Source organism: Nothobranchius furzeri, chromosome 14 (genome assembly GCF_043380555.1).
Source record: "Nothobranchius furzeri strain GRZ-AD chromosome 14, NfurGRZ-RIMD1, whole genome shotgun sequence".
Lineage (NCBI taxonomy): Eukaryota > Metazoa > Chordata > Actinopteri > Cyprinodontiformes > Nothobranchiidae > Nothobranchius > Nothobranchius furzeri.
In genome coordinates this window covers 21,058,911-21,080,440 of record NC_091754.1, presented here as the reverse complement: position 1 = coordinate 21,080,440, position 21,530 = coordinate 21,058,911, and the positions used below count along the sequence as shown (strand labels likewise).

Sequence of the window (21,530 nt, the reverse complement as noted above, 5' to 3'; positions counted from 1 at the left end):
TGAACTGTGTCTGGACCTTGTGGGTATGTCGAGGAGCTGATTAATTCGTACCTCAGTCGCTGCTGAATGGAGCTCTCAGATTGGAGGTGATGGCCCACCTCTTACTGGCTTAACTGGTGCCTTCCATTACTGGGGCCAAACCTGTGCATGTCAGATGCAGACCTGTGTCATTGTCCCAGGTAGTCCCCTGTACTTTTAGAACATTCACTTTGTTTTCCTGCACTGAGTCATTTAAGCAGATCAAAGCTCCGACAAAGCCCAGAAAGGCCCCAGGCATGCAGAAACACAGGAATTATGCCCCCTCAGGTTTCCCACACAAAAAGACGAATACATTCCCGAGGGTGTCCACCCTCCATCAGTGGGACATCACCATTCAGACACAGTCTGTGGTAGAAGGTTCAGTTGTTTTCTTTCCTAATTATTTGCAACATATTTAAATTTGATGAATTAAGCTCATTTACTTTTTGTTTTGTTTTTGTGAAGCACCTCGTGATTTTTATCTTGAGAGGCGCTATAGAAATGATATTTTCTTCTTTCTTCTTCTTCTAAACCTTAAATAGTGATGATGTCACAGGAGATTGCTTTCATGCTCACTTTTTAGTACCATTACAAGAATACATTCACATTGTAGGTTTGTAAAAGTTTGCTACAAGTGCGTGTAGGAAAAACTAGAATAATCTCTCTGACTGCAGGGCGAGAGTCAGAGCACAAACACAGCATGTGCTTTTGCCTTGTTTGAGCTTTCATGCCGCTGAATGATTAGCAGAAATAATGTCCCTGTCACCCCTTAATCACATTAAAACGTGGTTAACATTTAAGTTTTCCCACTTGATATGCAAAAAATTTCCACTTGATTTGCAGCAAAGGCCATTGGAATTCCATTATAAAAAGAATAAAAATTTCAGGCATCATTTGTTCAGAGAGGGATATCAGGAGCAGAAAGTGCTGAATCTGTCTATTAACAGAGCGGTGAGAGATGACACTCAGAGCCGGGACATAATGGGGGACTGACAAGACGCATCACACAGACTTGTAGACTGATTCCAGCTCAGACTGCTGAAAGCTTTTAGCAAGTGGCTCCAACTGAAGGGATATTTCATGTATACTATTTATTTCTGGGTTAATAAAGAGACATTTATTTTGTCTGCATTTAAAACAAATACTGTGTGTGTTTGGGTGCTTTGAAGAAGAAGAAAATATAATTTCTATAGCGCCTCTCAAGATAAAAATCACGAGGCGCTTCACAAAAACAGAAAATGTAAAAATATAAAAAAGAATTTAGAAAATGGTTAAAAACTTATTTAAAAATGAGCAAAGAACAGACTATTGTGATTAAAAAACTAAATGTTAAGAAAGCGAGAGAGTGAGTAAGAAAGAGGGAAATTAGTAGATCCTGAGGAAGGTGGAATAGGTGGGGAGAGCAGAATAAAGAGAGTGGTGAAGAAGGTCATACAAAAGCCAGCTTGAACAAGTGAGTCTTCAGCTGCTTTTTAAAGGAGACCACTGAGTCCACTGATCTCAGGCTTGGGGGAGAGAGTTCCAGAGTCTGGGGGCCACAGCAGTAAATGATCTGTCACCTTTGGTCTTTAGCCTGGTGCACTGCACAACCAGTAGGCTTTGACCACTGGACCTCAGGGACCTGCTGGGGGTGTAGGGACTAAGAAGATCACCAATGTAAGATGGTGCTTGTCCATGTAAGGCCCTATAGACCAGAACCAGGATCTTGAAATGAACCCTGAAGTTGACTGGCAGCCAGTGAAGCTGGAGGAGAAGCGGGGTGATGTGGGTGTGTTTGGAGGACTTGGTCAGAAGCCGAGCACAGGCATTCTGAACCACCTGTAGACGGTTCAGGGAGGTTCTGCTCAGACACGCGAAAAGAGAGTTACAGTAGTCTAAGCGTGAGGAGATGAAGGTGTGGATAACTGTCTCAAGTTCAGAGCGGGACAGAATGGGACTTAGCTTTGCAATGTTCCTGAGATGGAAGAAGGAAGAGCGAACAAGAGAACTGACATGAGAATCCAGGGTGAGAGCTAGGTCAAAGGTCACGCCAAGATTCCTAACGGAAGGTTTGGTGTGAGAAGTAAGCTGACCAAGAGAGTCTCTGACTTTGGGAACCAGCATGTCTGGGGCACAGATGAGGATCTCAGTCTTATCTTCATTCAGTTGTTGAAAGCTCCCAGCCATCCAGGTTTTAATAGTCTAAGAAGGTGTGTAACAGCTGCAGCTTCGACATCTCATGGGGCTTAAAGGAGATGTACAGTTGGATGTCATCTGCATAAAGATGGTAGGAGATTGCTTTGAAGGAGCTCAGGATGTGCTGAAGAGGAAGCAGATAGAGGAGGTAGAGCAGAGTCCCCAGCACAGAACCTTGTGGGACACCATTGGTAACGGAGGTGGTGGAGGACCCTAAATTTGGAGGCGGCCACAGAAAGGGAGCGCTCAGATAGATAGCAGAACCACTCCAGAGCAGATCCTGATGGGCCTACCCAGTCTCTCAGCCTCTCCAGTAGCAGGTGATGGTCAACAGTGTCAAGGGCTGCAGTCAGGTCCAGCATGACCAGAACAGAACAGTCCCCTGCATCACTGTGAGTCAGAAGGTCATTAGAGACACTAAGAAGAGCTGTTTCAGTAGAATGAGCTCTACGAAAACCTGACTGGAAGCTATCATAGATGTTATGTTCATCAAGAGCAGCTGTGAGTTGTTTAGCCACAACCTTTTCCAAGATCTTGGAGATGAACAGAAGTTTAGAGATGGGTCTGAAGCTGCTATGGAGAGAGGCGTCAAGACTTGGTTTTTTAAGAAGCGGGTGGATTACAGCATTCTTAAAGTAAGCAGGGACCTGACTAGAAACCAGAGAAGCATCAATAATGGAGACCACGCTGGGACCGATGGACTGAAAAGCACTTTTAAACAAAGATGAGGGTAAGATGTCGAGGGGACATGCAGAGGTCTTCATAGAGTTAACTAGTTTGGTTAACTCAGGCAAAGAAACAGGAGCAAAGCTATCTAGGATGGTGGGCCTGGTTGGAGTCGGGAGAGGCGGCGATAAGGCTGAAGGAGAGATGCTAGATCTAACCTTATTGACTTTGTCCACAAAGAAAGACAGAAAGTTCTCACAGTCTGCAACAGAGTGGATGGAGGCTGTAGGAGAGACAATGCTGCTGATGGTGTTAAACAGCACCTTGGGGTTCCCTTTGCTCTGGGACACCAGGTTGGAGAAATAGGAAACCCTAGCGTCTCTGACTGCAGAGTTAAAGGATGTCAGGAGATACTTTAGGTGCGGGAGATGGAAGTGGAGATGGGTTTTCTTCCACAAATGCTCAATTTTTCTGCATTGGCACTTCAGGCTGCGAAGGCTGTCATCAAACCAGGGAGTAGGGGTCATTGCAGGAACTGATCTGGTTCTGACAGGACAGATGTTGTCCAGAATGGAGAGGCAGTGCTCGTTAAACTGAGAAGTTAAGGAATCTGGGTCGTTATCAGAAGAACAGGGTGGATCAAAATCAGCAGATAAATTGCTAGCTGTGCTCTCATTAAGAAAACGAGAAATAACCATACGGCGAGCAGGAGGTGGGGATGCAGAAACTGACAAGATAAAGAAAATGCAATGGTGATCTGAAATATAAACATCCTCAGGACAAACACTGTCAGCATTTAGACTCAGGGTAAAAACAAGGTCTAGAGTGTGCCCCCTGGAGTGTGTGGTGCCAGAAACATGCTGGGTAAAGCTGAAGGAGTCGATAAGGCCGGAGAAATTCATGGCAAAGTGATCAGAGGGATCATCAACGTGGATGTTAAAGTCACCAACAATCACCAGTCTGGACAGCTTCACAGTGGAGGATAGAAAGTCACTAAACTCCTGAAGGAACAACAGCTAGGCCTCCACCACGACCAGAACCCCGGGGCTGGCTAAGAAAAGAACAACCACTCGGGCAGAGTTCAATCAGACCAGAATAATCAGATGTTTGCTGCCAAACTTCAGTCAGAAACAGAAAATCCAGGTTTTTAGAGAATTAGATCATTGAGCAGGAAGGACTTATTGTTAACAGAGCATGTGTTTCATAGAGCCATGCTGAGTGAGGTGGAGGAATCAGAAACTACAGAAACAGCTGGAGTTAGAGGACGCAATTTAGCAGGGTTACCCCTTCTTTCCACCGGAGCCGTCAGCAGCACGTTACTGCAGCAGCACGTCTTGCTCGCGTAAGCTGCTGCTTGGCCCTTCCCACGAGACGCGAAGCAGCAGGGGAGCAGCTGTCACCAACAGAGCACAAAGTCACACGAGTGAATTGGTCAGTGAATACAACAACAAGCAGGAGAAAATTACAACATGGCTCCAAAAGGTTTGTGTTTTATGTTCTGTCCATTTTATAATCGCCAATACGGACCGGAAAAACAAAGGAGACCGCTAGCTAGGTGATAACTTCTCACGGGGCCGCACAGTTAGTAACTTTTTTTTAAAGTAAAGCAACCGGAAGGCAGTACGTTTCTTTATTCAGAAAATCTCAGAAAGCTTCACTCCGTTTCCGCGTCCGATTTCCTGTCTTTCCTTCCCCAACGATGTCGAACCTGACCCGTTTCAGAGGCGTAACGCGTAGAAAATAGAACCGGCACGTAAGGACTGCAACATGCTGCTCCTGAGACACGGCTGACTCGCGCTGCTGACGGCTCTAGTGGAAAAGGTTCTGTTGACCACAGCGGTTCCCATCTCCAGCTGTGAGGTGCTGCTGCAGTAACGTGCTGCTGACGGCTCAGGTGGAAAGAAGGGGTTAGATCCACAGTGTTTATAAAAACCTCTTATGGAGGGAACAGGAGGAGAAACCACTGAGGAATGAGGATAAACCGACCTTAAAAAACTTGGATGGAGAAACCGCACCGCAACGTGGCCTGGCGGAAATGCGGAAGTGGCGCTCAAGTCGCCAAACAAAGGACAAGAAGCTAGAAGATCACGCCGATGTTTACTAGATAAACCACGCTTTAAGAGAAGTCTTATTCTCACCTGGATTCCTGCTCATTTACCACTTTTCCTCCGACATTTTCCTGGGACCGGATAAACATCGCTGGGAGCGCCATGATTGGAATCGTCGTTTGGCTCCGGGCCAGTGCGCCACTCAGGTAAACAAACAGGAAGGTACATCCTCGGTGCATCTTGGGCAATCGTGAACGAACAGAAGGACAAAAGAGTCTGGCGATCATAGGAGATGGTAGCAGGGACACTACTGAAGAGGATCACAGACAGGAGCAAGGTGGAAAAGAGGAGGTTAGTGGAGGAAAATATGAAAAAGTGGCCAGTAACGGCGGGTAAGCCAAGCACAGGCGCCATGTTGTTACCGACAAGTAGTGTGACACCTTTGGTGTGAGGTTCTTGGGAATGATTTAGCTCATTTCATTACATTCACGCCTGATAATTTTTATTTTTATGGAATTGTGTTGCTGTGGAAGCAGCAGCTGTGGCTCTTCTGTAGGAACAACTGTGTTATGTGAAGTTTCGAATGAAAAAAAAAAGACATTTTCATGAGCCATTATACTCCGTTAACCTGTCAATCCATCAATAATTAGGCCTGAGCAGACTAGCAGCTGCTCTGTTTATTATTCTCGGTCTTCCGCCAAATTAATTGGCTTTTTGGCAGCCATAACATATCGAAAAACTCTGCATTTTTGCACACATGTCAGTCGTATTGTCAAATTTTGTATTTTAAATACCAATGTGCCCCTGCTGTCATGCACCTGACTTTAATGAATGAGTGATTAACAGGCATCTGCAGCACTTGATGTCCTCCTGAGGAGGCAATGTAATCCAGGTGTGCTGAAGCAGAGACATGGAAAACAAGCAGGTCAGTGAGCCCTGAGGACCAGGGTTGGGAAACGCTTCCCTAGAAAGTGAAAACTAAACCCCTCTATTTACTTGTTTTCATAGTAAGGTTGTGACTTTTTGCACATGTGTAGTACTCACCAATCTGCACAAAAAAATTCTTGCACCCACCAAACAGGAAGTCGGCCATGTTTAATCGGCCGTTTGAAGGGTCAGCATTTGATCAAACTACTCCTTCAATTTTTGCATGATCGACTGAAAATTTTAATGGATTGTTTTGTAAGGCATGGCCGATCGAAATGAGGTAAAAAATACTTTTCATATATATATATATATATATATATATATATATATATATATATATATATATATACATATATATAGAAGGGGCAGGGCTAGGCCTCAAACTTTGAATTTTTTTTTTGTTTGAAACGGCGCCTCCTAGATTTATCCAACCAGCAATATCTCCATTATGCAACCACATAGTGGTGACATGCACTTTTGATTTGTAAGCTTATAGGAGGTGTAACAGATGGTTTGGCGTGCTGATGATGCAGTGATGCACAGTGGCCTCGGTCTCGACACTGGCCCCGAGTGGTGCCAAGCGAGGGCCGAACGACGCTGCTTGCAACTTTATTTCATCTTTATTTCTCTAAGTTTAAGTTCTCCAAAACGTTACCTACAGCAGGTAATTAAAATGTAGTCGTTTTTTTACTCTTTAAATTACTTTTTCATACCACCACACATTATACAAGGGTTAGGGCCAATCTTTTGAAGTCGTTGTCATATTATGCAAAAATAATGTTTAAAGTTTAGGTACGCATGATATGTGATGTTAATAATCTAAAGTAATTCAGCTTTTATTTTTTATGAGTGGTATCTGTTTATACCAGTATTTGGCATGAACAGATAGACTATATTGGTGCATGGGTATATCGAATATTGGTAAACAAGCCAATATTGGACATCTCTGGTATTAATTGTGCACAACCTACAAAATAAGGCTTTGAACTATACAAAAGCATGTGCAGAATGATTGAAAGATGAGAAAAGACACCAAATACAAAAGCATGGTTTACATAAATATTTCATCAAATTTACATGCCCATGAAAACATAATTGGAAGTCACATAAATACACATTTCAAAGCAGGGTGGGGATGTGTTGGTGAAGCTGACAGAATTAGTTTTGAGAGTCATTTTGACGGCGCATCAAAGCTCTTAATTGACAGTGCTTTGTTTCTGGAGTTGAGAGAAGGGGGTGTTTCATGTTCCTGTGGCAAGGTGTTTGTCTGCTCCTGCGTCACTCAGTGCGAGGACCCAGAGACCCCCATGCTCATTTGTGGCTCACATTCTCCATCTCAGCTTCACATTATTAAAATCATCCCTCAGCCTTCTACCAATAGCCTCTTTGTTACTCGGCCGGCTTGGCTCGGCTCTGTCAAATCTTCACCAATTACAGTCCCAGGTACAATGGTCTATTCAAAGGATCACAGCCCTTGACTGGTGTGGAGAGAGTGATTTGTGAATCATTATTCAGCCGCCTGTAGAGAACGTTATACCTGAGGAATGCAAATAACATGCCACCAAATAGACAGCTGTGCTGCTAAAAGTGACAAACTACAGCTGTTATTATCTCAGATTGGATTTTTCCCCCTCTTGGAGATCCTTCCATCTCTTACATTTTGAGGCTTTTTTTCTCCTTCTTGTCCTTTATTGGTGAGACTATGGTTACCACGTTAGACACTCCAGCAGCAGCAGCGCTCCATATGTAACGTGAACAGAAAAGGGAAACATTAGCTCTTCATAGATGTGGACCTAAACTGAGGGAGAAAGCAGGATTTAAAATAGTTGTAGGATTAAAAAAAACATTCAAACACAAACTGTTCTCCCCTTGTGTCCGTTACCCTGCCTTGTGTTCTATATTGATAATCATTAGCTAAGCGATGTGGGGCTGCAGGTGATAAAGCAGTGACATTGTTCTTGGAATAGATGCGATGTTGAGGTGGCCGGGTTCCTCCCCGTCTTTGATTCTTATAGGCTTTAAACAGGAAACTAGGATTACACATAATGACAGGGACCCCTTCAGAATCAATCCAGCCTCAGAGCTGCCGTGTGAAAATGGATTTGTGTGACGCTGTTCTTCGCGATCCGTCCAATCGTAGCCTCAGAGCTTGTGGAGCTAATCTCATAATTGCCCTAACCCCCTTGTATTGTTCTGGCTGAGACTTACCATTAAGAGCGAGGATATCTTTGTCCTGCAATGTCAGGTGTCCTGCTGGACTGATAGACTAAAATAAAAAGAGAGAAAGACAGAAAACTCAGGATGTTGAGTGGTGATAAAGACTTTTAAAAGTGAGGAAACACTTGGTGGTTATTTGTTCTTCCTTTTGGCTCTGGGCTAAATGTTTGTTTAACACTAAGCAGGTGAATTAAATGGCCTTCACATTACAGCATTGGACAAAACAGCTGGAAATCTCAGTGTTTCGTTATGTTGGAAAGAGAGGATGGTCTAATTTTCAAAGAACTCACATTTCAGATACATTATTTATTCTAAATTAGCTCAAATTTGGATTATTTTCATGCACATGATAAGAATGTTTACTTTAACCGCTGATTTACTAAAACTTTAAAACTGCAATTCCTTTCAGGAATTATGTATGCTTTTTTATTTTTTTATTTTATTTTTTTATTTTTTAGAAATCTGTTAAAGTAATATTCTAACCCTGGACTGTGATATAATGTAGGCAATATGTCTTTTTTTTGTGCTAAGTCCTTCCCCTGTCCCGTAGAGCCCCATGTAATTTAAATTGAGTGCTACTCATTATTAGCCAATAACGTTAGACATCCGCTAAGTACAGATGTCAATCACAGAGCAGGTGTGTGTTCGCGGAAGTACCTAGACTGTAATGCAAATCTCAGCCACTAGATGGTGCTGGTGCTGAAAGTGTAATTTTCAGTCTGTGTAACCCAAAACATAAATAACATCGGTTTTATTTTACTTATTTATTTATTTTTTGCTAAAAAAAAACTTGGAAAAACTGTGTTTTACCCATAAAAGTTGGGGGGTTAAGGCCTGCAGCTCCACCTGTTGGTGGCTAATGGATATGACAACTTAACTCAACAGTAACGCCAACCAAGCTGCAGTAGAAAAACACACGTGCTGCCTGTTTTTCTTAAGATGAGATGCAGATGTAGACACTGGCTGGGGCATTGTTATAGAGAAGAAAGAAATTATAAGTGTTTAATTTTAATTATAATAATAAACAAATCTAATCTAGATGACATTTGCAGAAGCTGTGCCTGCAGGAACTATTTCATTACAACACTTATTTTGTTTGAAATTAGCACAGAATTAGCTTGCAGCCCTTCTTGGAAAAGTATGCACCTGTTGCTCAAGTAGCAGGAAGAAAAATGAAGGTTTCAAGCCATCATTAAAGTCTTAATTTAATATCAGCAGGTGGAAAAAAAACCTGGGCTTAAAGCTTCTTCTGTTTCAATTTCCAGACGATTCAGTTCTGATGTGTTTTGCTAACGGTTCTGACATGTTAACGTTAAACTTTTCCAAAGTTGTTGTTTTTCATGAGCTGTGCATTGGTCCCCTGGAAACGTGCATTTTTGTTAATCCAGTTCCTCCACCAAGCTTTGCCGCTTCTGTCTTTGTGTCAGGTTGGTGAAAATCAAGGAGTGGGTGGACAGTCACGACCCCGGCGCTTTGGTCATCCCCTTCAGTGGCAACCTGGAGAGCCAGCTACAGGACATGAGCGGGGACGAGCGACACAAGTACTGCACGGAGCACAAGACGCAGAGGTTAATTAGCATTCATTCTCCCCACACTTTATTATCAGCTGTGTCCTCCATGCACTCCTTTAATTGCATGTGCTGATAGAATAATAAATGGCAGAGTAATTACCATTATAAAGCAAAGGATCCCTCTTCTTACTGAACAACTCAGTCAAAGGGTTTTCCTCTAAATTAAGTTTTTAACTGTCATCTGTCATCTGTAGGTATAATTATAACTTGGGCATTTTGGGTTTATTGTTCTCGTGAAAATCTCTATGGAGAGAAAAATTGTGACAGCAGGGTTTTTTTTCTTCCGCTTTCTCAGAGCAAAGACCGAGGCATTGAGTTGAATTCTTAAAAATGTTAAATGAGTCTCCAAGCGTTCTAATTAATCATACAAACCATTGGAGAGTTGAATGTCTTATGTGAAATGAAGTGACCCATCTTGCTTCACTTAATGAGTTTATATTGGAATGAATGGTGCCGTGCCACTGAAGAGAACTTTGTCTAGGCGTCGGCGGCGATAAAGAATACTAAAACAATGCAGGCCCCTTGATTCACGCCGATGTTTTTCCTCCGCCAGCGCCCTGGGCAAGATCATCAAGACCGGCTACGCAGCCCTGCAGCTGGAGTACTTCTTCACCGCCGGCCCGGACGAGGTCCGAGCGTGGACCATACGGGTAGGAACGCCCAAGGAAGCACACACTAATAAATACACGCAAGCATCCCACGTTCCACCCTGCTGGCATCCTCGCTGATACCACACACTTTCAACTTTGTCATGGTTGTGCTTTAGCTAGTCATTACAGACCGAGGATAACTTCAATTACTGCTGAGCTGCTGAACGGTGAAAGCGGGGGCTACATTGATTGAGGAGGGCAACAATTGATTTTGCCCATTACGTCCATGAGAATGTTTCCATCCTGTGCAGATCTGCCTGCCCTCCTCCTGCCGCTGGAGATAAGGAGCCGGCGCATTGTGCCTGCCTAATCTGTGTGACGGAGGTTGTCTGTGCCAAAATTGATGTCGCTTTTCATTCGACTGTTTGTGGGCCTTGCTGGGGGCTCCTCCCCCTGCGTGTGTCTCAGTTTACCAAACCCGGACCGCCAAGAGCCTTTTGCAACGGGATCATAGGATTTACATCAATACAGATGTCGGCTTTGCTTGTTTTTCTTTTTCCTTTCAGTGAATAATAACTAATGAGTAATAAATACAAAATTGTGGCTTAAATGTGATATTTATTTTCAGAACTGTCTGACAAATCTGTTATTTTGGATAAGAATTGTACAGTATAGACAGCTTTCAGTCCTCTGCACGTATCCATTTGAAGACGAAAGCACTATTTCAAAAAGCTGTGCAATTTTCCCACAATGGCCTCCATTCAGAAAACTTGTCACTAAGCAGATCAGTATTGTTTTGTTCTCTGGATGTGAGTCTGGTCGTGTTCACGCTTCAGAACGTTTAAAATCTGTACATGACCCGCTTTTAATTTTGTTTATTCTGAGTTGGTAATCATGGGAAATCCTTTCAGTGTAAACATGTCTAAAATGTTAGTTATTTTCATTGTTACATTATTTCATACATTATACATTATTACATACATTATTTGTATATAGGTAATTTGCTAGAACCTTAAATTCTATGGTATGTTAGTGTTTCTGCAAAAATGATCTCCCTTTTATTACAGGAATTTTTTTCTTCAATGTTTTTGAACTGGTTTTTAAATTTTATGGGAGTGGCTCAAACGATGACTCAGAACGGTGTTTTGCTTTATTTTCTTTAACAAATGCTAAAAGGGGGAACTTGTGGCTAAAAAGAAGAAGAAAACTAGAATTAAATTTGCTTTCGACAAGAAAAAACAAAGTGTTTTAGCTCTGTTGGCTGGTGGACAAGAAGTGTTTATTCCGGACGCAAATATGGAAGACGGGAGAGGGGCTTGTGGTGCAATATGTTTTTCCATCTCTACATGGTGCCCTGTGAGAAATAACTTCAGGTTTCTATGTTAAGACTCTTGATTTTAAATAAATGTATTTTAGAATAAAAGTTTTACAGAAACTTTAATTTATACAGAGAAAACTCATTTCTAAACTTCAGTTTTAAAATTTATCATAAGAAATAAAATCTGAATATTACAATTTCCAGCACTTAAAGAGACAACGTGTATTTTTTTACTATTAATCTCTAGAAATATCCACTGAAATGTTGTTGAGAATGAATTAATTGATGCCCAGTTGTTGAAAAATACTGGCGGCTTTGTACTGCATAACTTCAAAAACTGGGTCTAAATTACATGGGAGCGGGTCTAAGTCTCTTGACAACGCCATATTAGACGCCATGTTTCCTTCTATGAGAGCCCATGAGGACAAAATGCATTTACTGATTTGTAACAAATGGTTACAAAACTTTTGCCATTCTTAAATGTTGTTGTTTTAAACATTTACCCCTTCACTCGTTGTCAGTGATGAAAGGGAGACTGATGTCATTTTGCTGGAGGTTGAACTCCTAGGGATTTTTGACCCCAGTGGCCATCTGTTGGTAAGGTCTTACTCAAGCACAAAAATACCGCTTGCTTACAAGGATTTAGGTATATGCACGTCAGGGAAAATACACATCATCACTTTAAAAGGCTAAAAAGGCTGAAAATGTTATTTTTCTGCTTTTACAAAATTTAAATAATTATTTTATCTTTTTTGTGTTCTCTAAATATCATTTTATTTGCACTGAATCCACATCAAGTACATTCAGACAAACTTTGTCGCGTAATTTTACTATGTATACTAGTACAGAACAACCAGAGGGAAACATGAGATCACTCCTTCTATCGTTATGTTTCAGCCTGATGACATCACCGTGTTTTTAAGCGGCATCTCATTATGACCGATGTCCTTTGCTATTTACACAAAAAGCCTTCAAAATACTTCAAAGGCATCATCAAAAACAGACTTGTCCCTCTCGGTATAAGTGATTACAGCCAGCCTTGATTGCATGTGAAGGGCATTTAGTCAGGTAAGCATCAGTGAGTAACTATATTAAGCCAATACATCTTGCATTGTAAAAACTACGCTCAGTAATGTCATGTTCCTAAGTTCTTTAACATGCTTTATTAGGCAGCCTCGAGGTGACCATTATCTATCAGCCTGCTCTGCACAGCTCCTAACTAGGACAATGTGGATCTCTTGTAATGCACCATATGAAAAAAATCCCTCCCCTAATCTATTTTTCTCCTCCAGATAGACAAACCTTGATGCTGATTAATGGTAGTTAAACTCACAAGTACTCCGTCAGTGAGATTGCAAGTAGATGGTAATGTATTAGAGTCATTAAATACGCATCATTCTTGTGGCATGAAATATGTTGACCCCAACCTGATTACGTATATACATAATTAAAACTGCTTCAACAGCTCCTGAGCACGGATCTGCGGAGCAGAGAGAGCGGGTCGACAGGCAGGAGTCATAATGATGCACGGCAGCCATGTCACTTATTTTGGTCATTTGTCATTTCTGTGCATTGTTTCAGTGCACATAAATTGCACATTTTTTCATTCAACATTTGAGTCTTGGAGTGTTAGAAATTTAATGAAAACTCATAAAGAGTGGGTTCACTGAGGAACCGTTTTTCACTTGTTTGACCAGCCACTCTGAGATTAATATATGCTGGCTGAACGTGAAAATAGTCTTCTACCCTTATTTCCTGCATTGACCTGCGATAGAAAATTGACAAAGAAACGCTAAGATTAGAAAAGCCACACAGCTCTACGTCGCACTGTAAATTAGCATCCATGGACTCAACCATCTTGGATCATGACGGGGGAAGGCTGTTGTTGGTTTTAGCATCCAGGAGAGAGCAGAGCACGTCTCAAATAGTAGAAGCTAACTGTTAATATTAGCAACTCCACAACATGACAGAACTCCTTCTGGTTTGTTTCATTTGTGGAGATAAAACACCAACATTGCAGAGCGAATGGAGGCAGTGGAAGAGTCGTATTTCTGTTAGCCAGAGACAAGCTGTCTGAATATCAGGAAATGATAATGAATAAGACTCTGAATCATGTCCTTATCTGACCTTTCCCCCACAAATGTTGACTCATAAAGCATTCATTTATTCAAGAAACCCCAGCAAATGTATTAAATAAACAAGTGTGTGAGAGCTTTAAAGGTGCACTATGTAAAAATGAAGTAAAAATGACTTCCTGTGGTAAAATCTGGTTACTGCAACCACTTTAAACAACTCTGGAGCTTTTTACCGGCCGTTGTCAAATTACAATTGTCAGCGCTGCAGTATTAGCTGGCAGGAGACATGGCGCCCCCACACTCACTGATGGTAAACAGCAGTTACGTCCCTTCTTCCTTTATTTTGAAAGGAGAAAAGCTGACAATCCCCACAGCAAGCTGGGTACGCAATATGTTTCATTATAAACTTCTTACCAAAATGACTGAAACATTAGCCTCTTTTGGGATTTTCTCACTGTAAAATTCTTACTATATTCTTACATACTGCACCTTTAAACCAATAAAATCTATTGAATCGAAGGAAATAATTAGTCAGTTTAAAGATGTCAAATACGGAAGCACACAGCTACCTCGGGGTGTTGTTGCAGAAGACTGAAAATGAATTAACCAAACTCTAGTGTGTCACAGTACTACGGCCTGATGCAGTGAGGTCTATACCACCTTGTCCTCTCACTGCAACACTAGGTCTTCTTGCTGTCATGATCAGAGAGCTGAGCAGCGACCCACAATGAGGCAAGATTGCTTGGACAGAAATCAATACCACCGAGGAATGGGAATCAGAAGGCATTGATAGCAGCACCGGGTCCTTATCGGTGTCCAGGCTGCCCTGGCAGGGCACAGCCGAGTGGAAAGCTATCCAGAAATCTGGACAGAAGCAGACTGAAGAAAAAAAAACACCTCTGGAGTCATCACGCTGCTATCACCCTATCAAACACCATGTCGCTCGCATGCTGTAATCCATCTTTTCAAAAACATTAAATTTGTCCTCTCTTTTCCCTTCCTCGTGACAGACGGGAACTAAGGCTCCGCAGGCTGCGGGGAAGATCCACACAGACTTTGAGAGGGGCTTCATTATGGCAGAAGTAATGAAATTCCAGGATTTTAAAGAAGAAGGCAGTGAGAACGCTGTCAAGGTGAGCAGTTAGTGTGCCAGAGGAGATGAGGGGAAGTCTCCTGTGATCAGTGGAGCTGACAGTCGCCACACAGCTCCCACTGAAAACTCCTCTTCACCTTTACTCGGGGGAAGAAATTACTGCACACACTCCAACGCCACTTGTGACAAGCCAACTGATTCGGGCTCTAAACACTGCCATTGTGCTCCAGCTGTGCATATCTTTATCACAATGTGTCTTAACTGGCTGATGGTGGTTCTTTGCTAGTGGCTCAGCACAGTCGCTCAGAGGAAGCACTTCTTCACCCTACCAGGCTTTTATCAGATCTATACAGCGCACTGTTGGCTTAGAGCTCCCCTTCACCAACTCCCAGGGCCACTGGAGGCACGTGACAGTGATTTAAAATGGCAAGTTAAATAAAGTGTAAAATTCCTCAAATAGGGACTGCTTCATGGATGGGTGGCACAGAAATATGACTTGCACATCTTATTTTTTCATGATGGCCAGTGTTTGTTTTGACCTTTTTAGCTGCACGGTGGGTTTGTTGGTGTGCACGCTCTTGTCAAACGCAATAGCTGATGATGTTGTGGTTAGTTTGTAAACAATTCCCGCTGGGATTCTGCAGAATGCATCAGCCAGGTTCTCTGAGTTTAAAAATAATAACCATTTTTTAAAGAAACAATTGCTTGTTGTAGATAAATCTTTGTAGGATCTCAGTGACGTTTGATTGATGAGCTAACTGCTAGTAAGAGAGTGGCCAAGACCAACTTTATTTGCTGCAATTTTGATTCAACTCAGATCTCAAATATTCTTGGAAATGCTGTTTAGGTGGAAATGCAAAGCTGCCAACATGCGAATCAAAATTAGAGTGATGTCACACTGTGACGTGATCCTTTTCATGTTCTTACAATAAACATGTTTCATGTTTGTACAATATAATGATGTTGTATAAACAAAATAGTCATATTGTTCAGACAAAAAAAGTATTATTAGAACAATAAAAATGTCACAATACATTTATTACCTGATGTTATTCTAGTTTTATTTTGTGTGGGGGGGCTGCTCTACGTTGATGTAGTTAATTATATAGTTAAAATAAATTATTTCACTCTTGCATAACATGAAACTGCGTAAACTATTTAAAAAACTGCTGATGTCCGTAAGATTTAGGTTGCATAAAATATTTGAGCAATATGAATTTGATACTCAAACTAGCTACTAACTCTTCATTTCATTCAGAATTAAACAGGATTTGTCCGATTTCAGGTCATTCAAAGACTCATAACTTTTTCACCGAACCTCCTTTACAAAAATGGAACTATCCATCTAAGTTTCTTATCTTAAAGGTGAGCGTTAAAAGCGAAAAATCAATTGTTCAACACTTGTAATTTGTAAAAAAAAATAAAAATAAACCTATTAACTTCTCAGTTAATTAAATGAAAATCAGAAGTGACTAACTTTGCTGTCCATGACCCTCGTGAGCGGCAGCTGTAAGCCATGCTGGTACGATCTCCACGTGCCCACTTACACACTCAGCTAATGTAATTATGTTGGCACAAAAGGCCCATGGGGACCATGCAGTGTGGAAGGAAGCCCTAAAAAAACATTTAAACCTTTTTGCTATTCAAACCCTTTTTGTTAGAAATATTTGATAGTGAATGCAGTGGTGGTGGATTGTCCCTCACAAGCTGCTAACGGAGACGGTCTCTGGGGGTTGGGGTGGGGGAGTTAACCATTGTTATCCGAGGTGGAGATCTGAGTGTCAGCTCCTCACTGCGTGCTCTCTTACTAATCCCTTTTTGAGCCTCAGAAGAACATGAAGCGCTTCTGACTGGGGCATTAAGGTCTGTGCTACTTAATGCCAGTTGTGGGAATAGGCAGCCTGAATAGGGCCGGTGTACGGGGATATCATATTATTAGTAATCATATCTGCTTAAGCCAAGCTTGCTGCTCCAGATGGCTGCTTTCAAGTGCAAATGAACCAGTTAGATGTGTCTGGTTTAATACATACTCAGGAATCACAAATAGCCATTGATTTCTCCTTTTTTTTCTCCCTCTCCATCCAGTGTTTCTGGTGGTATTGAGCTTGGATTAAATGGTCTCCTGAGTCTTTAAAGGGGACATTGATTCCTCTAATTAATTGTGCACCGTGCAGAACCAGAATGCATAAGCCCGTCTGTATTAGCACTTCAAGTCAATTATTTTGAGTTTGCTGGGAAGGAGAACAAACACTTACTGTACACAAAAGAAATTTTAGAACTTATTTAGTTTCCTTGAGAATTTCATAGTGCTGTAATCAAAGACTTATTAACATTTTGTGCTTGTGCACAAGAAACTCAAATAGGCAGAAGAGAGGATTACTCACTCAGTGGGAATTTAGACACCCCACCAGCAAACGTGCATGCAGTTGTGTGTGTGTGTGTGTGTGTGTGTGTGTGTGTGTGTGTGTGTGTGTGTGTGTGTGTGTGTGTGTGTGTGTGTGTGTGTCTGTGTGTGTGTCTGTGTGTGTGTCTGTTTGAAATATGCCAGCACTGTTTAGTTACTGCAAATGATAAATTTGTCCATTCTTGCATGGGTACTCTTTGTTATTAGTAAATCTCTTGAGTGTGACAGAAATTTTAAACCAGAATTCCTAATTATTATTATTATTATTATTTTTACAGGCAGCTGGAAAGTACAGACAGCAGGGAAGGAACTACGTCGTTGAAGATGGAGACATCATTTTCTTTAAATTTAATGCACCAAATGCACCAAAGAAGAAATGACTCCAGAAGGACCATACACTGTAAAAATGAAATGTTGAATTAACTTAACCAAGTTATGTCAACTAGTTCCACTAAAGTTGCTTAAATGTCAAGAGTAAAAACGTTTACTGTAAACATAATGTACAACAACACATATTACTCTTTACATTTAAGCAGATTTTGTGGAACCTGACATAACTTGGTTAAGTTAATTCAACATTTCATTTCTTACACTCAACTTTTTTTATTATTATTTTATGTCAGAGGTCAGAGTGCACACTGTCACTGCCTAACATTTGATTACCCGTCCCTTAAGGCAGAAACCTGGAATTTTTCTCAGACGACACCATCTAGAGGTAGATGAATTTATTGCACCTTAGCCCCTCTTCCTACTTCCGTGATTACTGCTGGAAGGCAATGGCTGGAAGGCAATGGCTCTCCTTCATGAATATGCACATGTAACTGCCCAACAGAGCTAAAAAATATTGTTTTTGTTGTTCAATACAAACACACACACACACACACACACACACACACACACACACACACACACACATATATATATAAATTATTTACCTGTCCATAAAAAACGTCAGCAAATCTGCATCAATCTAGATACATCTACGAATGCTCATGCACGCTTTGTGATTGACATCTGTACGTAAGTGGATGTCTAACACTATTGGCTAATGCTTAGCGGCACTCAGTTCGAATTGCATGGGGCTCTAAGGAAGCGGGGACGGACTTACCAGAACATTTGATTGGCTATATTATACCACAGCACAGGGTAAGATTATGACTTTTACAGGTTTCTAAAAAATCATACATATTTCCTGAAAGAGGGAAAATTCCAGATTGCTGCTTTAAGATCAAATCTCACCTCGCGTAAGAGACAGCTCAGTCATTTAAGATCAGGACGAGACCCCGCTCCCCCTCCATTCACTCTCACTCTCCTCAAATTGTTGCAGCATTTGAAGGAGTGTATTACTCTCCAGATACTTCATTAATCTCCATCACGGGTGCCAGCACTGACACAGCTGACAGTGGGGACAATGCCACCTGCTCCTCTCCCCCTTCTGCAGATAATGCATGTTTTACAGTAGGCCAGATGTCTACACTCAATAAAACATTTGACAAAACCAGTCTGTGTGTGTTTAAGGATTTCTGTGTTGAGTGGAGAGCTGCATGGGGATGGTGATAGCAGTCCTGCCGGCCACTGATTAGAGAATTAAAAGACACAGCTGACATTGACTGTAGAATAGAGGGGACAATTATAATTAAGTCTGTTAAGTGATGCTGATTTTGGAAGGGCACATGGAGGATGCAGGTGTCTCTGCCAAAGGAAGTGGTCACTTTGAATTATGATTTGTAAAGAGATTGAGTTAACCCTTCATTGGCAGTGTTTTTCCCTCTGCATATGAGCTCATCTTCTGCTTAAACCTTGACAGGATGAGGCATGTAATTTGTTTGTTCTGAAGACAAAGAAAAATCTTAATCTCAACTTTTTTTCTTGCAAAACAAATTCCACCTTTCAGGGTTTTTATTGCAGCAGAAAAACTTGCATTTTTCCCCCCCCCAGTCCGCAACTTTGAGCAGGAACGATTCTTGTTGTCTGAAGCACAGTTTTTCTCAGCCCTATACTTTGTGTTGTGAGTGTTTGTGAAGCATTTATGCTGATGGAATTGTACGGCTGCAGACGCGGCACTCCAGAGTAAGATTGTTCTCTCTGTGGGAGTTCGAACATAAGAGCTGCTGATCAGCTGGCGCTTTGCTGAATATCTTGTAACCATTAAGGGTGCGGCAAAAGAAAATGGCCATTGGATGGGAACACAACAGATTGAATAAAAATGATCATTTTACAGAAGAAAAAAAAGTATTGCAACTTTTGGATGGGATGTTTTATGGAGCGCATCCTACACTACAAAGCATAGTGTTTGTCACAGAAATAAGGAGGATTATGGTCTTTAAGATTTAGGATCAGTGGCAAAATATAGGATGGCGTTTAGTGTGCTTATTTCATAAAGGGAAAACATGAAAACATGTAGCGAATAAAATTTGGCTTTTTTTGCTTTGTGTTAACCACTGATTTCAATCACTCTGATTTCGTAAATAAGAAAAAGAAAGAACGGTCTTTAATAGACTAAATTCTTCTTCAACAAGCTTCAGTTGACTTTTTTTAAGTGAAACCATTTAAATCCTCTGGTGAGCACAATGGGGGCTTGAGACAAAACTGTTTGTGCATTCTTCTCTGGATGGTGGTGGTGTTGGCCAACCTAAAGCCCACACACAAAATTATTCATCTGCCACAATTTCAAGGCTCAGGGATTGATGAGATCTTCCCAGTGGTCTGGTTTGTGGAGAATTTTGTTTTTCATAAAGCGCCTATAAATCTGTTCAAGGCAAGTAATAAAGCTATTTAAAATCAAAACACTGGAAAAAAAGTATCTTGTTCTGTCCCCAGCGTGATGGTTCTGGCTTTGATACTGACAATTCCCCTTGAGGCAGAAGAGACTCTGAATTATGAGACAACATCATGAACCTTGTTTCAAATTTCTTTTGTTCCAGAGCTAAAAATGTGTTTAGGAGATTGCAGCAATTAGACGGTCAAAGCTGCTTTAAAATGAGCCCAGAAAAAGTGACAGAATCTCCTCAGAAATCTTCTGTCAGCGACATCAATCATGTGGTGCCACTCTGCCCCGAGGCCGACCACAGTGGCATCAAACCAAGAGGAGCACAGAGCAGAAAGCTGCCTTTAAAACACACACACCCAACAAAAGAGACCACGGCCTGCTGCTGTAAATCACTCGTACTCTCACCAACGCCCTTTGAAGAATTAAAAGAAAGAATTTGAGTTATGACAAATAAACATGTGGCATTTTTCAGAGCAACAACTACGCACGAGGGATTGTGTTGGGAAATTCATTGGTTATAACGAGCACACTGTATCATATTATTACAAAGAGGAAATTACCTCTATTTTGGATGACAATAAAAGCGCTGCCATGTTGTAATTGTTGCTATTGTGACGTGTTTTTTTTCTCTTGCACATAGAATAGACACTGAGTCAAAACGGCACCAGGATTTGTCAAAAATAACAGCGAACGTTCAATTCCGAGGGTTTATGCAACCATTTCCAAGTGGTGATTTTGTACCATGATGATACAGCAAAACGGCTTTGAGTTATTGTTCTGGCTGTCGAAGAGGATGATGCTGCTGATGGAGCTCCGAGAGGAAATAACGTAAAAATAAAATGCACATAAACAGTTTAGCTGAGCAAGGAATGTTTTAAGGTGAGGGACTCTCAGAAAAACAATTTTTAATGATTGTTTCTGATTATGATCACTCAATTAGAATTTTTCTTGCAGACTGAACATGATAATAGCTTCCTACACCTATCTCCTGCGCTAGCTTCTGGTAGAAAATAGACAGCGAAGCTCTAGGATTTGAAAAGCCTGACAGATTTATGTCAAACTGGGATATTTTGCAACTTTTTCCCATATTTTTAAATCATTTTCTTGAGCCAGTATGTACTAAAAGGACCCTTTACAGCAGGGGTGTAAAACTCAAATTCACACTGGGCCAATATGAAAATCTGGGACGAAGTTGCGGGCCAAACTTAATATTTTTTGAAAAAGTGACGGCAAATTTGCACCTTTTCTTCATCAACATATATGCCATTTTGAAACTTTTAATTTGGAAACAAACTTATTTTTGCATTAACACTGAATGTGGAATAACCAAATTACACACGAACAAGTCAATTTTAATTAAAATGCATCAGTGGTATTTATTACTTGTGGTATATTCAGCTTTTTTAAAATATATTCAGGATTTATGTTTTGTTTTTTCTTATTTTTTATTCTCCTTTTTTTTCTCCTGTAATAAGTGTCATCGCTGCTGTGGCATCTACAGTAGCTTTCCCCACTGAGGAACAATAAAGGGACTTTCTATTCTATTCCTCTATCTGCAGCCTTTCCACTTCCTGTTTAATGTAGGTTAAATCTTTTCTCACGGGCCAACAACAAAATAAAAATATCATTTTATCTTAAATGAAAATGCAATATCTCAC

The 21,530-nt window shown here is 41.1% G+C and overlaps 1 protein-coding gene across 1 annotated transcript in view; it reads left to right on the top strand.

Moving 5' to 3' along the window:
• LOC107390009 (obg-like ATPase 1) overlaps positions 1 to 17,660 on the top strand; it is a 57,618-nt gene extending 39,958 nt beyond the window's left edge. Inside the window, exons 8-11 of the mRNA XM_015966476.3 lie at positions 9,479 to 9,619; positions 10,176 to 10,272; positions 14,616 to 14,738; positions 17,381 to 17,660. Coding sequence (XP_015821962.1) covers positions 9,479 to 9,619; positions 10,176 to 10,272; positions 14,616 to 14,738; positions 17,381 to 17,482 — 463 coding nt within the window. The 3' untranslated portion in view covers positions 17,483 to 17,660. The remainder of the gene's footprint in view (positions 1 to 9,478; positions 9,620 to 10,175; positions 10,273 to 14,615; positions 14,739 to 17,380) is intronic.
• Positions 17,661 to 21,530: the final 3,870 nt, after the last annotated feature.